General features: G+C 38.5%; 1 protein-coding gene and 1 pseudogene across 2 annotated transcripts in view; both read left to right on the top strand.

Moving 5' to 3' along the window:
• Positions 1-14089, top strand: part of LOC141826361 (ATP-dependent helicase BRM-like) — a 32477-nt gene extending 18388 nt beyond the window's left edge. For both annotated transcript variants that reach the window (XM_074713604.1, XM_074713603.1), the window contains 6 exons: positions 7183-7386; positions 8673-8915; positions 8991-10523; positions 10607-11122; positions 12065-12319; positions 13108-14089. In XM_074713604.1, the coding sequence (XP_074569705.1) occupies positions 7183-7386; positions 8673-8915; positions 8991-10523; positions 10607-11122; positions 12065-12319; positions 13108-13824 (3468 nt within the window). In that variant the 3' untranslated portion in view covers positions 13825-14089. The remainder of the gene's footprint in view (positions 1-7182; positions 7387-8672; positions 8916-8990; positions 10524-10606; positions 11123-12064; positions 12320-13107) is intronic.
• On the top strand, positions 298-5431 carry LOC141826234 (ATP-dependent helicase BRM-like; annotated as a pseudogene).

The raw sequence follows: 14089 nt of genomic DNA, 5'->3' as shown, positions 1-14089 counted from the left end.
CGTAATCGAGACCTTTTGTTTTTTCGTTTTTAAAATTCCGAGATCGGTCGCCGGCGCTCCGGCGGGATCGCAGTATTCCGAGGCGGCGGGTTTGATGGTTCAGCTGCCATCTGGCGTCTTCAAAGCAGCTATTTTTTGGGGTAGGTGGCCGGCAAACTGACTGGCGAGAGCGGTGTACTTCAGTCCACTCGGTTGCGTCGCGATCGGAAGTGTTGGCGGTCGGCTTTGACGCGTCTGCAGTTTTGGAGGGTTTCAAATCCGTAAAGATCGATCTTTGAAGGTGGTGGCGGATTGGGCATGCAATCTGGCAGCGGCCCCAGCCCGGCGCCGGCTCATCAGCCGCCGCCGGGACGGTCGCCACCGTCTTCCGCCGCGTCTCCATCCTCCTCGTCCTCCGCCGTCTCCGCTCCCAACCACCTTGGTCTCGAGTCGATGCAGCAGCGGCAACAGCAGCAGCTGGCTCATAGGCAGGTCAGTCGTGGACACCCGTTATTGTTTGTCTTCGTACCCTGACATGTGTGACAGTTGCGGCCGTTGCGTGGGGATCTGAGAAAAAGATGGTCGTCAATGTTTGTTTCCATATTTCGGGAAAAGTGGGGACAGAGCGTGTTCTGTAATTCGAGATCTTGGGTTTTCGGAGGATTCGCACTGGACGTAGCGGTCTAGATTCGCTGTATCCTGTGCTTTTCTCACCAATATCCTGTGCTTTTCTTACCATGCTCCTTGTTCGATTTTGGTATCGTTCAAGTGCTTCAACAAAGTACAGTTGAAGCCTGCCCTTCATCTCTGCCATCTATCAGTGATAAGCTGACTTCCCGGTTGGCAGGGATGAACCTCTTTCTCTCCTCTTCCTATATCTCAATCTGTGACGGATTTATTCAGCTTAATCTTCCATTTATCCTCTCTATCTGTCTCTAAGGCCTTGCTACTTCTTCGAATTGTATTTCGTTTTTGTTGCTTCAATCGATTCAGAGCTAAAATTATCGACTTGCATCCCAATTTTTGTTGTCTCCGAGCTTGACTTCTTCCATACATTTGATACATTTATGATTTCAAATGGATTTGTTCATGACATTTATGATTTGAAATGGATTTGTTCATGTTAGATATCTTTTCATTCTTTTGAAATGCCAGAACTTGACTATATTTTTCAGTCTTTGTGACGTCTGGCACAGATACATAATACAAGATTTAGTTTGGTCTTATTTTTTCTGCAAATGGTTTGCTGGAGCACTGAGCCTTCATCAGTGGTTAGGTTCGGACATCTTCTTCCAGTTGCTTCTTCTGGATTCCTTTTTTTGATTATTTTAGATGTTCATGTTTTTGAACTGGTTTTGAGGATTGATCATACTACTTGCCAGACGTTCTGTCTATTTTGTTTTGCAACGCTTGGATTCGACTTCGTCTTATATAGTTCATGCTTCAGTCTATGTATTGGCCAGAGCTAATGATATGCACAATTGTCATAAGAAACAAAGTTTTGCTTTTTTAGTTGAACGTGACGAGCTTTGCTTGTATGTTTAGGCATTACTAGCACAACAGCAAAGTCATCATCATCAGCAGCTAAGGAAAGCTGAAACCGATCAATCTCATCTCCCCTATCAAGCTGGTGGTACATTTGGAATCTCTGGAACTGGATTTCTGGCGAACTCTGCCCCAAATTTGTCTCAATCGTCTAAAAAATATGGCAATATTCCTTATCAACCAGGTGCGTTGCAGCTTCGTGAAGAAAATCAAAGTAAAGGGCTTGGCACAGGACAGCAAATGCAGAATCCCATTCATCAAGCTTACCTCCAATTTGCTTTGCAGTCTGCTCAGCAGAAATCTCATGGTAATTTCGCTATGCAGCAGCAAGGTAAAACCAATATGGTTAGTCAATCCGGAAGAGATCAAGACATGATCATGAACAAATTAAAGATGCAGGAACTTATGTCACAGACTGCTAGTAAGCCACAGATGCCCATGTTGAAGAGAACAGTTGAACAATTCACAAATGCTGAGAAACAGATGGAGCAAGGTCGTACAAATCATGATCAAAGAAATGATCTGAAGCCTTTCCCAACAGATGCACATTTGGCTTCTGTTAACATGATAAGACCAGTGCAGTCACTGCTGCCACCAGCTAATGTGCAAATTTTTGCAAGCAACCAATTAGAGATGGTACAGATGCAAGCAATGCAGGCATGGGCTAAGGAACATAACATTGATCTATCTGTTCCTGCAAATTTAAATTTGATCGCCCAAATTCTGCCATTTATGCAGTCGAATGGAGTTCCTGCTGGGCAAAAGCCAACTGAAACTAGTACAATGATACAGCAATCTTTACCAACTTCTAAACAGCAGGCAATGCAGTCACCAGCTGGCAGTGAAAGTTCAGCTCATGGAAATTCAACAAGTGACTTGTCTGCCGGGCAGCATATGAAGCGTCGTCAAATGCTTCCATTGAATTCTAATAGTGCTGGAGATACCCCTAGCATCAATAATAGTATTTTGCATATGAAACAGCAGCAGTTTGCTGAGAATAGCCAGGTCAGTCAGAATGAAAGGGTTGTTCGACCTCCAACAGTGAGCTGCAGTGGTGCACAAGATACACATTTGGCAAATTCATCTGGTTCCATGAATCATACCTTAGAAAAATCTAATTATAATAGTACTTCTATGGTGAATAAAATGCAAACACAAAGTTTTAGGCCCTTGCAACAAGCGAATCAGCCCATCCCATTACTTGCAACTCCATCCAATAATATTATGGGTGCTCATAATCCAACTGATACTGGATCTGCTCAGACATCAAAACAACATTTTGGGTTCACCAAGAAACAACTTCATGTCCTCAAGGCTCAAATCCTAGCTTTCAGGCGTTTGAAGGTACTTGAAATTTTGCCTTTTTTTTCATGGAAAACTGTAATTTCTTTTTTGTTTTCCTTGGTGCATTTGCCATGAAATTCTCTATAATTCATAAGGTTATACTGTTTTCCTTTCAAGATTTTAAAGATTTTAACTAATAATTTTTTTATGTGTTGTCGACAATAGCGCGGTGAACGAAGTCTACCACCTGAAGTTCTTCAAGCAATCTCAGATTCTGCTTCAGATTATCAACCACCTCACGGCCCCAGTCAACCTGAAAACGTAAACCATGATTCAACAAAGACTGTTATAACCAGCAACAACGAAGCACAGGAGAATCATAGAATCTAATAGCCAAAATACAGCAATCTGCCTCTGCGACTAAAAGGCATACTCAGATGAAGGAGGAACCTTTTTCCGGAGAAGAGAAAACTGCATTTGCCAGTCAAATGCAAGTTTCTGTTGATTTAGAAAAGGAACCTGCACACATGGGTTCTATTGGTAAGTTGGGAAGAAACTAGCTCCAATGTCAAATCCGAGCAAGAGAGTGAAAAGGGAAGTCAAAACTCATCCTCCAAAGGTGATTGTCATGTTGTAAGGAAAAAGGTACTCCTGCAGACGGTGGTAGTATGGTTCCTGGATGTGTGAAAATGCCTGCACCAACAAATACCACGGAATCTTCAAGAGATGGTGTTTTGAAAAAGTACCATGGCCCAATTTTTGATTTCTCATCATTTACTAGGAGACCTGACACCTTGGCATCAACGGCTACCAATTACTCCAGTAATCTAACTTTGGCTTATGACGTTAAAGATTTGCTGTATGAGGAAGCTAAATCTGTGCTTACCAAGAATCGAACAGAGAACTTAAAGAAGATTAGTTGGTTACTTGCATTTAACCTAGAGAGGAAAATAATTAAACCGGATCTTGTGGTACAATTGCAAATCGAAGAGAAAAAACTCAAACTATTCAATCTTCAGGCACGTTTAAGGGATGAAGTTGAACATCAACAGGAGGAGATAATGGCAATGTCTGACAGACAGTACCGCAAATTTGTTAGACAATGTGAACAGCAACGTGTTGAGCTAGCAAGGCAAGTTCAACAGCTGCAAAGGACATCTAGAGAGAAGTTACTGAAATATCTATTTCAGTGGCGTAAGAAACTCTTAGAGTCACATTGGGCCATTCGCGATGCTCGGACTACACGAAATAGAGGAATTGCAAAATATCATGAGAGGATGTTGAGAGAGTTTTCAAAGAGGGAAGATGAAGACAGAAATAAAAGAATGGAGGCATTGAAGAATAATGATGTAGATAGGTACCGGGAAATGTTACTGGAGCAGCAGACAAGCATCCAAGGAGATGCTGCTCAACGTTATTCTGTTCTTTCTTCCTTCTTAACCCAGACAGAAGAGTATCTTCGCAGGCTTGGGGGAAAAATTACAGATGCGAAGGGTAATCAAGAGGCTGAAGAAGCAGCAAATGCTGCAGCTTCTGCTGCACGTGCACAGGTTTAATAAAGCTGGATGAATTATGCTCTTTGATCTCTTTTCCACTGCTTAATTATAGCACCATCATTACTGGTGACAGGGTCTCTCATAGGAGAAGAAGTCAGAGCTGCAGCTGCATGCGCAGGGGAGGAAGTAATGATAAGAAACCGGTTCTCTGAAATGAATGCCCCAAAGGACAGTTCTGTTAACAAGTAAGCTTGTCTTGTTTTTTTGGCTATATATTTGTTTGAATTGGTATTTGTTTCTTATCTCACCTTTAAATTGTCGTGATCTATTGTCTCATTGTCTCTATATTTTCTGTTAGGTATTATAATTTGGCTCATGCTGTGACAGAAAGAGTTACGAGGCAACCTTCGATGTTGCGGGCTGGAACCCTGAGAGACTATCAACTTGTAGGTTCAATTTTCATAAGTTTTTTTGCATATGACTATAGGTTTGGAGACAAAATGATTTTATTTAGTTGTGTTTCCAGGTTGGATTGCAGTGGATGCTTTCCTTGTACAATAACAAGTTGAATGGAATTTTGGCAGATGAGATGGGTCTCGGCAAGACTGTCCAGGTTGCTAATTTCTAAATCTTCATGCTATTTAATATTGCTGATGGTACCACTTTTGTTTTCCCTTCTGGATAACAAATTTATACTGCATTAGTGCATTATGTGCAATTATGTTTATTTTTGGAGACTGGACTTGTTTCTTAATATTTATTTCTTTGGAACATTTTTTGTCCATTTCAACTGAGTGCTTGTAATGAGAACTATTGTAGCATGAATGTTTGACATACTCTGATGAAGCATTATTTGATCTGTGAGCTCAACAGGTAATGGCACTGATTGCTTACCTGATGGAGTTCAAAGGAAATTATGGCCCGCATTTGATCATCGTCCCTAATGCTGTTTTAGTAAATTGGAAGGTAATGCCTTTGGTTCACTGTTTATTATTCTTCAATATGTTCATTTTCTTGGAAAAAAAAAAGTTAGGAGAATGGGCTGACACTGCAAAATGTATTCAGAGTGAGCTGCTAAATTGGCTGCCATCTATATCATGCATTTTTTATGTTGGTAGCAAGGATGAAAGGTCAAAGCTTTTCTTTCAGGTTGGTTGGTGCATACCTGTTTTTTTTATGACAACATGATTTTTCAACTTTTCTACTTTATGCACATGCCACTAGTACATGAATTTCTTTACAAGTTCATGTTACAGACAATGAAAATCCTACAGGTATCTACATTTAGCGGGCTATTTATATGCCTTATATGAGAGTTTAGAGGCAAGGTGTAATTGAATTATACCGGGCCCACCTTTTATATTCCAGTCCAACACAACATTAGACAAGAAAAGTGCAATGTGAGATTGAAAAGACTAGTTATTTTGATAGATGTTATGTCAATTATGCCCAGATCGTGGAGAATTGAGTTGCACTGAGCGGGTCGGTATATATATCAATAATATATTCATGAAAAGAGTTGTATAGCTATGGTATGCCGATTCTTTGGACATAATAATTTCTCATCATTAACAATCAAATGTAATGTATAGTTCAGTGTGTCCATCAACCAAATTGCTTATGATAGATGTATTAGTCTGATAATCACAATGCATGTAGTTCAAAGCTTGTAAAGCTAAGATGTTAGTGTTAGGTCACATCATCTCAAAATCTATGTTTATAGCATAAAAGCGAGCTACAATAGTTTGGTTCTTCTACCTCCGAAACAACCTCTAACATAAGTGTATATTCTAATGTAGAACATTTCCTCCAAGACAAGACTCTTTCCACGCTGTTAGCAATCTCAAACTCCAAAGCTTTGCTTTCATTGATTTGCATCAAATTCTTTTTTCAAATACTTTATACACTCTATGCCACCATGCATATCGTTGTGACTTGTTAGTCAGTCATGAAAATGCAACCAAAATAAACTGCCAAGAGTGCTATGCGCATGACTTTGTTTCAACTAAAAAAATGCATGGTCATCTGCACTTTAGACTTTAAAGGAGAGGGGTTGGGAGGAAAGATGTAAGTCATCTCATATTGAAGTTTCAAATAGAATATTGTTAAGCAATGTGGGGCTAAAAACTATATATTCTGACACTCAAGTAATTTGTTTCTATGAAACTCCACTTTGACCTTTACATGACTGACATTTTTGTTCTTGTTGAAGCTAATGATTCTGGCATATCCTCATATCCTTTCTTTCTCCACGTCCTTATTTTGTATCCTTATTACTACTAAAATACATTTCATAAGAACACAATATCAAGCTAATAGTTGCTATGCTAGATAAGTGTTAACTTATAATTTCTCTACTGTTCTTTTTGAAAGAAATGTTTTTTGTAGATTGTTTTCTAAGTGGAGTATCTGTTCTTATCAGTTTAATATCAATCTTGTTTTCTTTACAGTGGTTTATACAAACTGATAAATTTTTGTTCCATAGAATATAAATGGCGGTTAATGTTGATCTAACTTTATGGTAAAAGTTCCATAAAGTAAATGAAATAAATATAATACCCTTAGAAAAATAAGTTCCATAAGGCAAATGAATTAAACATTCCTTTTTACTAAAAAATAAAGTCTGTGTTAACAGAAACAAAATAAATGACCAATTATACCAACATATAGTCCACCCTTAAAAGCTGCATAAGTTGTTTCTTTAACTATATTTTCAAGAATAGAAGGTCTAATCGGCTAGCTGAGGATGTGTGAAATTTTTGGTTAAATTGATGATTGAAATTTTTGGTTAATTAAGACTTTTAATGAATTGGAAGTTTGCATGTACTTCAACACCATATTGCATCCGTGCTATGTTTTCTTTTTTGTTTCGTTGCAGGAAGTATGCGCTGTTAAGTTTAATGTGTTGGTAACAACTTATGAGTTCATTATGTACGATCGCTCTAAGCTATCAAAAATTGATTGGAAGTACATCGTCATTGATGAAGCTCAAAGAATGAAAGATAGAGAATCTGTTTTGGCACGTGCCCTTGATAGATACCGTTGCCAAAGGCGATTGCTACTAACTGGAACCCCTTTACAGGTTTGATCTATCTACCTTTTATATTGGTAAACAACTAGAAGTGCTTGTGACATTTTTATGCTACATATATGTTTTGCAGTATGATAGTTTTAAATATGTTTTTTTTTTCACAAAGTTCTATGCTTAAGCTTGTTTGGTTGTGCATGCTTTATTATGGTTTCAAAAAGCGTATGCATGTGGTATGTGATTGACTAACTTCATAGTGCATATGCGACTTACATAGCCATATGTTGAAACATACACAGTCAAGTATTACAGTAATAAAAAAATATTTATTTTGATATCTAAAGTATTTATCACTTCCAAAAGTGTTTAAGCTAACACTTAACTAGTCACAAACTACTAAATAAGGTAATTCAGAATTTTAAGTAAAATTTGGTTGAGCTTAACATGGTTTAGATGTACGAAAATAAAATTTTTAACTGCACGTGCCAATTTAAAGATCTGCCTAGGTGACTGCAAATGCGGTCCAAGTGGTGGCTTTTAGAAACCATGTTTTATAAACCAAAATTTCATAAAATATTGCATGGTATATGATTTTTTTTTAGATTAGTTTTTAAAAATCTTACATCTAATAAAATTTTGGTTTATGAAACATGGTTTTTAATATTAGCATGATGTGTGAGGATGAAACATAGTTTGTTTCCCTTCCATACCACCAACACATAATTGTCACCTGTGATGAAGTTACATCCCTTCCATGAAAGGTTTGAGGTTTTCCTTGATAACAATATACTTCGAGCATGATTTTTGACCAGGCAATCTTTCCTGTATGTACTAGCCAATGCCAGGTTCGTCCTAGGTCATCTTCTAGCCTTTAGAATCTTTAGCGAGGCCCGTGTCAACTTGGATCTCATCTTTATCATTTTCTCTTTAATGACAACAAAGCTATAAAAAATTGTGTATTAAATCTGTTGATGAGTATGGTTTTCTTGTAAATTTGATTCTGCTTGCCATTTATCAAGATGTAGGGAACTAGGGATGAGTTGGTAGATACCAAAACTTCAAGATTCAGTTGATAAGATGATTAGTCTAGATTAATTTCAATTTGGACCTCAGACGTAGCCTCTTTAGGTTCCATGCCTATGTATGTTAACATTATTTTCTTTCTAATAAATTATATTTTTTTCTACATGGATTTAACTAATGATGTGGGTTTAAAACGAGCTAGTGGATTGAATTTTCCCAACTTATATGGTATGGGGATGACAGTTAGGTCATATTTAGACAAGGTAACTCTGATTTCAGATACGTGTTAAATCTGTTGGTTGAAAATCTATTTGCAGAATGACCTCAAGGAGCTGTGGTCCCTCTTAAATCTACTTCTTCCAGAAGTTTTCGATAATTGCAAGGCATTTCATGATTGGTTTTCGAAGCCCTTTCAGAAAGATGGTACTCAAAATGAAGAGGAGGATGAGTGGCTTGAGACTGAAAAAAAGGTGATCATAATCCACAGACTGCACCAGATTCTGGAGCCTTTCATGCTGCGAAGACGTCTTGAGGATGTGGAAGGTTCACTTCCTCGGAAGGTAATTGTAGTGTGAACTAGAATGCAAATTATACGAGAGTTTGCATGAAGCTTATTTGTTACTTTATTTGTGTAGATTCCAATTGTAGTTAGGTGCAGAATGTCAGCTATCCAAGGTGCAATTTATGACTGGATTAAACCTACTGGTACTATTCGGGTTGATCCTGAAGATGAGATGCGCCGTGTGCAAAAGAATCCAGTGTACCAGGTTAAAACATATAAGAATCTTAACAATAAATGTATGGAGTTGAGGAAAGTTTGTAATCATCCTTTGCTTAACTATCCTTACTTGAGTAACTATTCCAAGGATTTCATTGTTAGATCGTGTGGGAAGCTTTGGGTTCTTGACAGAATGCTTATAAAACTTCACAGAGCAGGTCATCGAGTTCTCCTCTTTAGTACAATGACTAAACTTCTTGATATTTTAGAGGAATACTTGCAGTGGCGAAGACTTGTCTATAGACGTATAGATGGTTCGACATGCTTGGAGGATCGGGAATCGGCAATTGTAGATTTCAACAGCCCTGACTCTGAGTGTTTTATCTTTTTGCTTAGCATTCGTGCTGCTGGAAGAGGTTTAAATCTCCAGACTGCAGATACAGTTGTCATATATGATCCTGATCCAAATCCCCAAAATGAAGAGCAGGCAGTTGCAAGGGCTCATCGGATTGGACAGAAACGAGAGGTGAAAGTCATATACATGGAAGCTGTTGTTGATAAAATCTCAAGCTATCAGAAAGAAGATGAGTTAAGGAGTGGAATAGCTGGGGATTCAGATGATGATCTTGCTGGCAGAGATAGGTACATGGGGTCAATTGAGAGCCTTATTAGGAGCAACATACAACAATATAAGATAGATATGGCTGATGAGGTAATTAATGCTGGTCGTTTTGATCAAAGAACAACTCATGAGGAAAGACGAATGACACTGGAGATGCTGCTGCATGATGAGGAGAGATATCAGGAAAATGTACATGATGTTCCTTCTATGCAAGAAGTAAATCGCATGATTGCTCGTAGCGAGGAGGAGGTTCGACTATTTGATCAAATGGATGAGGATCTAGATTGGACTGCTGACATGGTTAAACACAGTGAAGTCCCTAAGTGGCTTCGAGTTAGTTCTAGTGAGCTAGATGCTGTTACCGCTAGTTTATCCAAGAAATCTTTAAAAAACATATTGTCAGCCAATGTTGTAACTGAACCCAGTGCACTTATATGTGATCCTTCCTCTAGTAAAATGGAAAGGAGACGGGGCCGCCCTAGAAAAAATTATCAAGCTTATCAGGAATTGGATGATGAATATGGTGAAGATTCTGATATTGATTCAGAGGAGAGGAATGCATCTGAAGAAGAGGTGGGAATTGGGGGTTTCAATGATGAAGAGTTCATTGATGATGATGTTTTACGCAGCCACAAGATTCAAGTTACTCAGGGGATGGGTCGTGATAAAAGGGATCATGCGTCCTCTCAAACAATGGTTCAACGGTCTACAAACACATCTTCTGGAAGTGGCAGATTGTCACAACCTCAAACTCCCATGTTGTCTTCACAAAAGTTTGGATCTCTTTCTTTATTAGAAGCCAGGCCTGGTCTTCCTTTGAAAAAGATGGTAGGTTAAACCATATCTTACCTTTTTTATGTTCTTATTCTATTTGATACTTGATTGACTTTAGTTATCTATGGATTTGTCAGTCTGAGGAACTAGAGGAAGGTGAAATTGCAGTCTCAGGTGATTCTCACTTGGATCTGCAACAATCAGGTAGCTGGCTTCATGACCATGAGGATGGAGAGGAAGATCAACAGGTTTTGCAACCAAAAATAAAGAGAAAGAGGAGTATAAGGATTCACCCAAGATATAATGTAGAAAAAGATGATAAACAATCAGATATTGCAAAAATTGCTGCACGTGGTTCAAAACTGCCAAAGGTTGGTAACGAATATGATAAGCCGTCAAGGACCGGAAAACTTGAGTCATTTTCTGATGCTGGTTTAGGGAAGCACGGCACAACTAATTCGTCATTGAAGCACAAGCATAATACATCAGCAAGAAAGATTTCACCTATGCAAATCTCTGGCAGATTAAGTTACATTTCTGGTACAGCCGAAGATGGTAATGGACATTCTAGAGAAAGTTGGCATAACAGGGCCAACAATTCTGGTGGCTCTACGCACATGGGTGCAAAAATGTCTGACATTACACAAAGAAAGGTAAGCTCCATTGTCTTTTAGCTGTTTTAGAATTCATACCATTTTTGGCAGTGAGGAATTTTTTGGGTTCACCATCTGCAATATTGGGGGGCACAAAATAGAAGAATCGAATTACGACCAGTTAGCACAATTATTTAGGAGAATGAATTGGGGTTGCAGAGTTGCAAAGGTGGGAATATTGAGAAGCTGTGCAGGATAATTATGAGATTACCTCAAAAAATGTAATTGTTGTGTTGGCATGGTCATGATAAAGTGAGAAGAATAAAAAAAGACATAAGCATCTTCAAAAATAACCAATAGATTCTATAATTAGGCAATCAACACTGTGTCTGGATGAAGTTAGTTCAAAGAAAGATCCAAATGATTTGGTTCACTGTAAATATGACTTCACTTGGAGTTCAAGTATATGCTGTATGATCCATCCTGCAAACTTAATAGTTGGGACTTGTGGCTACTTGCTCTATAATATTATTCTCCAACAGTTGGATGTGCAAAACAATATATCTATTGTTCGATCACTAAAGCTCAAAAGATTTCATTCTTTTCTTATCTAGCCTCTGATGAAATTTGTTTTTTAATCAATTTCCTTCTAGTAGAAAATAGTAGTTTAGTATTAGCTTGCTGACATTTAAACAGCATACTGTAGATATTATTTACTGATCATATTAACAACTTATGTTTTTTGTTCACATTTCTACTTAATGTTTTGTATTTCATCTTCATGTTGAGCCGACTATTTGGGGCTTTTTGCTTTGACTGCTGAATATAGAATGGAGTTAATAGTTATTTGTTTATTGTTCTTTTACTAAGGGTTAAATGCAGTTTAGCATTTGAGTTCCAGGTGTCTTAATTAGTCCGTAGTGCTTATTACTCATCTTGCTGTTGTTGAAAGTGCTCTAAACAACTCAGTTTTGAGTTACTTACTGTCATACTTTCTTGTAGTGCAAGAATGTCATTAGCAAGCTGCAGATGAGAATACATAAAGATGGTAATCAAATTGTGCCAATTTTTTATGATTGGTGGAGGAGAAAAGAGAAACCGTCTTTTGCTATTAGTGCTGCAAGTGGCAATAACCTGGATCTTCAGAGAATCGAACAGCGCGTGGACAATTTGGAGTACAGTGGTGTAACAGACTTTATAGCAGATGTGCAATCAATGCTGAAAACTATAGTTCAGCATTGCAACTATACATACGAGGTACAGTCGGCTTCCTTCGTTTCCAAGTTAATTACTTCTTTAGAGTAGCAACTGATAAATCTGTTGTGCAAAATGATTGCATATTTGTTTTCCAATTACTTTTTTTTTTCCTTATGATGCATGATTTGTTACGTGTGCCGATCTTGCCAATGGCTGCATGATATTTCTTTGTTAACACAGTCGATCTATATAGCATAGTGCTTTCTTCTCTATGTTGTTGTGCGAGTATAATTATTTGGAAAACCAAGCAAAACTGAACCAACTTGAAATGTCTAGTCGTGGATATAACCTAAAAGATCCAATCTGAACCCTGAACTGATTGGATACATAGGAATATGAAATTATACACAATCTAATAATTATTGGTAAAGTAGCATAAAAGTTCAAAACAATAATAAATGCCCAAATATCGATTGTATTCTGCTCACAAAAAATTTGAAAGAACCCAAAAATAAAAAAAAAACAAACAGAAGATTGATCCACAAGACTGCTCTTCTCTTGTTATTTTTCTCTGCTGTTAATTTGTTCTACTGTGACATTCAACAAGTTATTTTTTAAGATTGATCATCGTGTGGCAAATTTTTTGATCGGTTAGCCTTTCATATTTCAGTTTGGTTAACCTTTCTATATGTAATTTTGTAAGCCTTCCCTCATCTTCCCCACTATTACCTTCCTTCCAAGTATTTATTGAACATCTGCTTGTGAGCATTATAAACTTTCAAGAATGTTTGGTATTAGGAATCATTATGGGTTAATATTATCCTGATCGCGTTCCTCTTTTATCACAGGTGAAGTGTGAAGCCGAGAAGCTCCAAGCTTTGTTCTTTAATATCATGAAGATTGCATTTCCAGATTCAGATTTCCAGCAAGCTAGGAATGCAGTTACATTTTCTAATCCTAGGAAGTCTGCAACAACGCCAGCTGGTTCATCACATAAACTAACCACCAACAAAATCAAGCAGCACACACCCATTAACAAGTTGGAGAAATCCTCGCCTCCGCCAAGATCCTCACCTCATATGGCCACTCCTATGGACAATGAATGGAGGACCAAGTCGACATCTTCCAAGCAGCCGAAAGATTCGAGGCTGGTGTCCGGGAGCAGGATAGAGAAGGCACCTGAACCTTCACAATACCTGCCACACCCCGGTGATCTGGTCATCTGCAAGAAGAAGAGGAAAGAAAGAGACAAATCCTCAGTCAAGCAAAGGATCGGCCCCGCATCACCATTGAACCCCAGTCGCTTCGGACCACTTTCACCAACCAGTTCAGGAGGCATGAGCTCCGGGCCATCTTCCTCAATCAACCGAAACTCCACCCTTTCAGTTCCAAGAAATTCCAATTCAGCTCTCCAGGCAAAGCATACATCCAGCTTGCCACATCGCGAGATGCAACGGCCCAACGACGGGCACAGGGTTTCCTCCGGCATAGCAGATATACAATGGGCTAAGCCTGTAAAAAGGATGAGAACAGATAGCGGTAAACGGAGGCCGAGCCAGATGTGAGTCGAAATTCGATGTATATATACCTGTATTATTGTATCCTTCAGTTAATTAGATCGTCGATATGGTAGTAGCCATTCTACAAGAGAAAGTTGCTTTTGTTCCCTTTTGATTCCCCATCTCTCCTTTGAACCCTCATAGCGAAGGCAGTGGTGGTGGTAATGGTTGTAAGATCTCAAGACCACATTGATGAATGAGAATTAACCTCCGCAAAATTTATCGTTACGCCGGCCGCGACTCTTTTCGGCTGTCGATAGCTTTTTGATCT

Source organism: Curcuma longa, chromosome 4 (genome assembly GCF_044706935.1).
Source record: "Curcuma longa cultivar G26 ecotype Majalengka, Jawa Barat chromosome 4, ITB_CL_G26_1.1, whole genome shotgun sequence".
In the NCBI taxonomy this organism is placed as follows: Eukaryota; Viridiplantae; Streptophyta; class Magnoliopsida; order Zingiberales; family Zingiberaceae; genus Curcuma; species Curcuma longa.
This window is presented reverse-complemented; position numbering and strand designations above follow the sequence as displayed.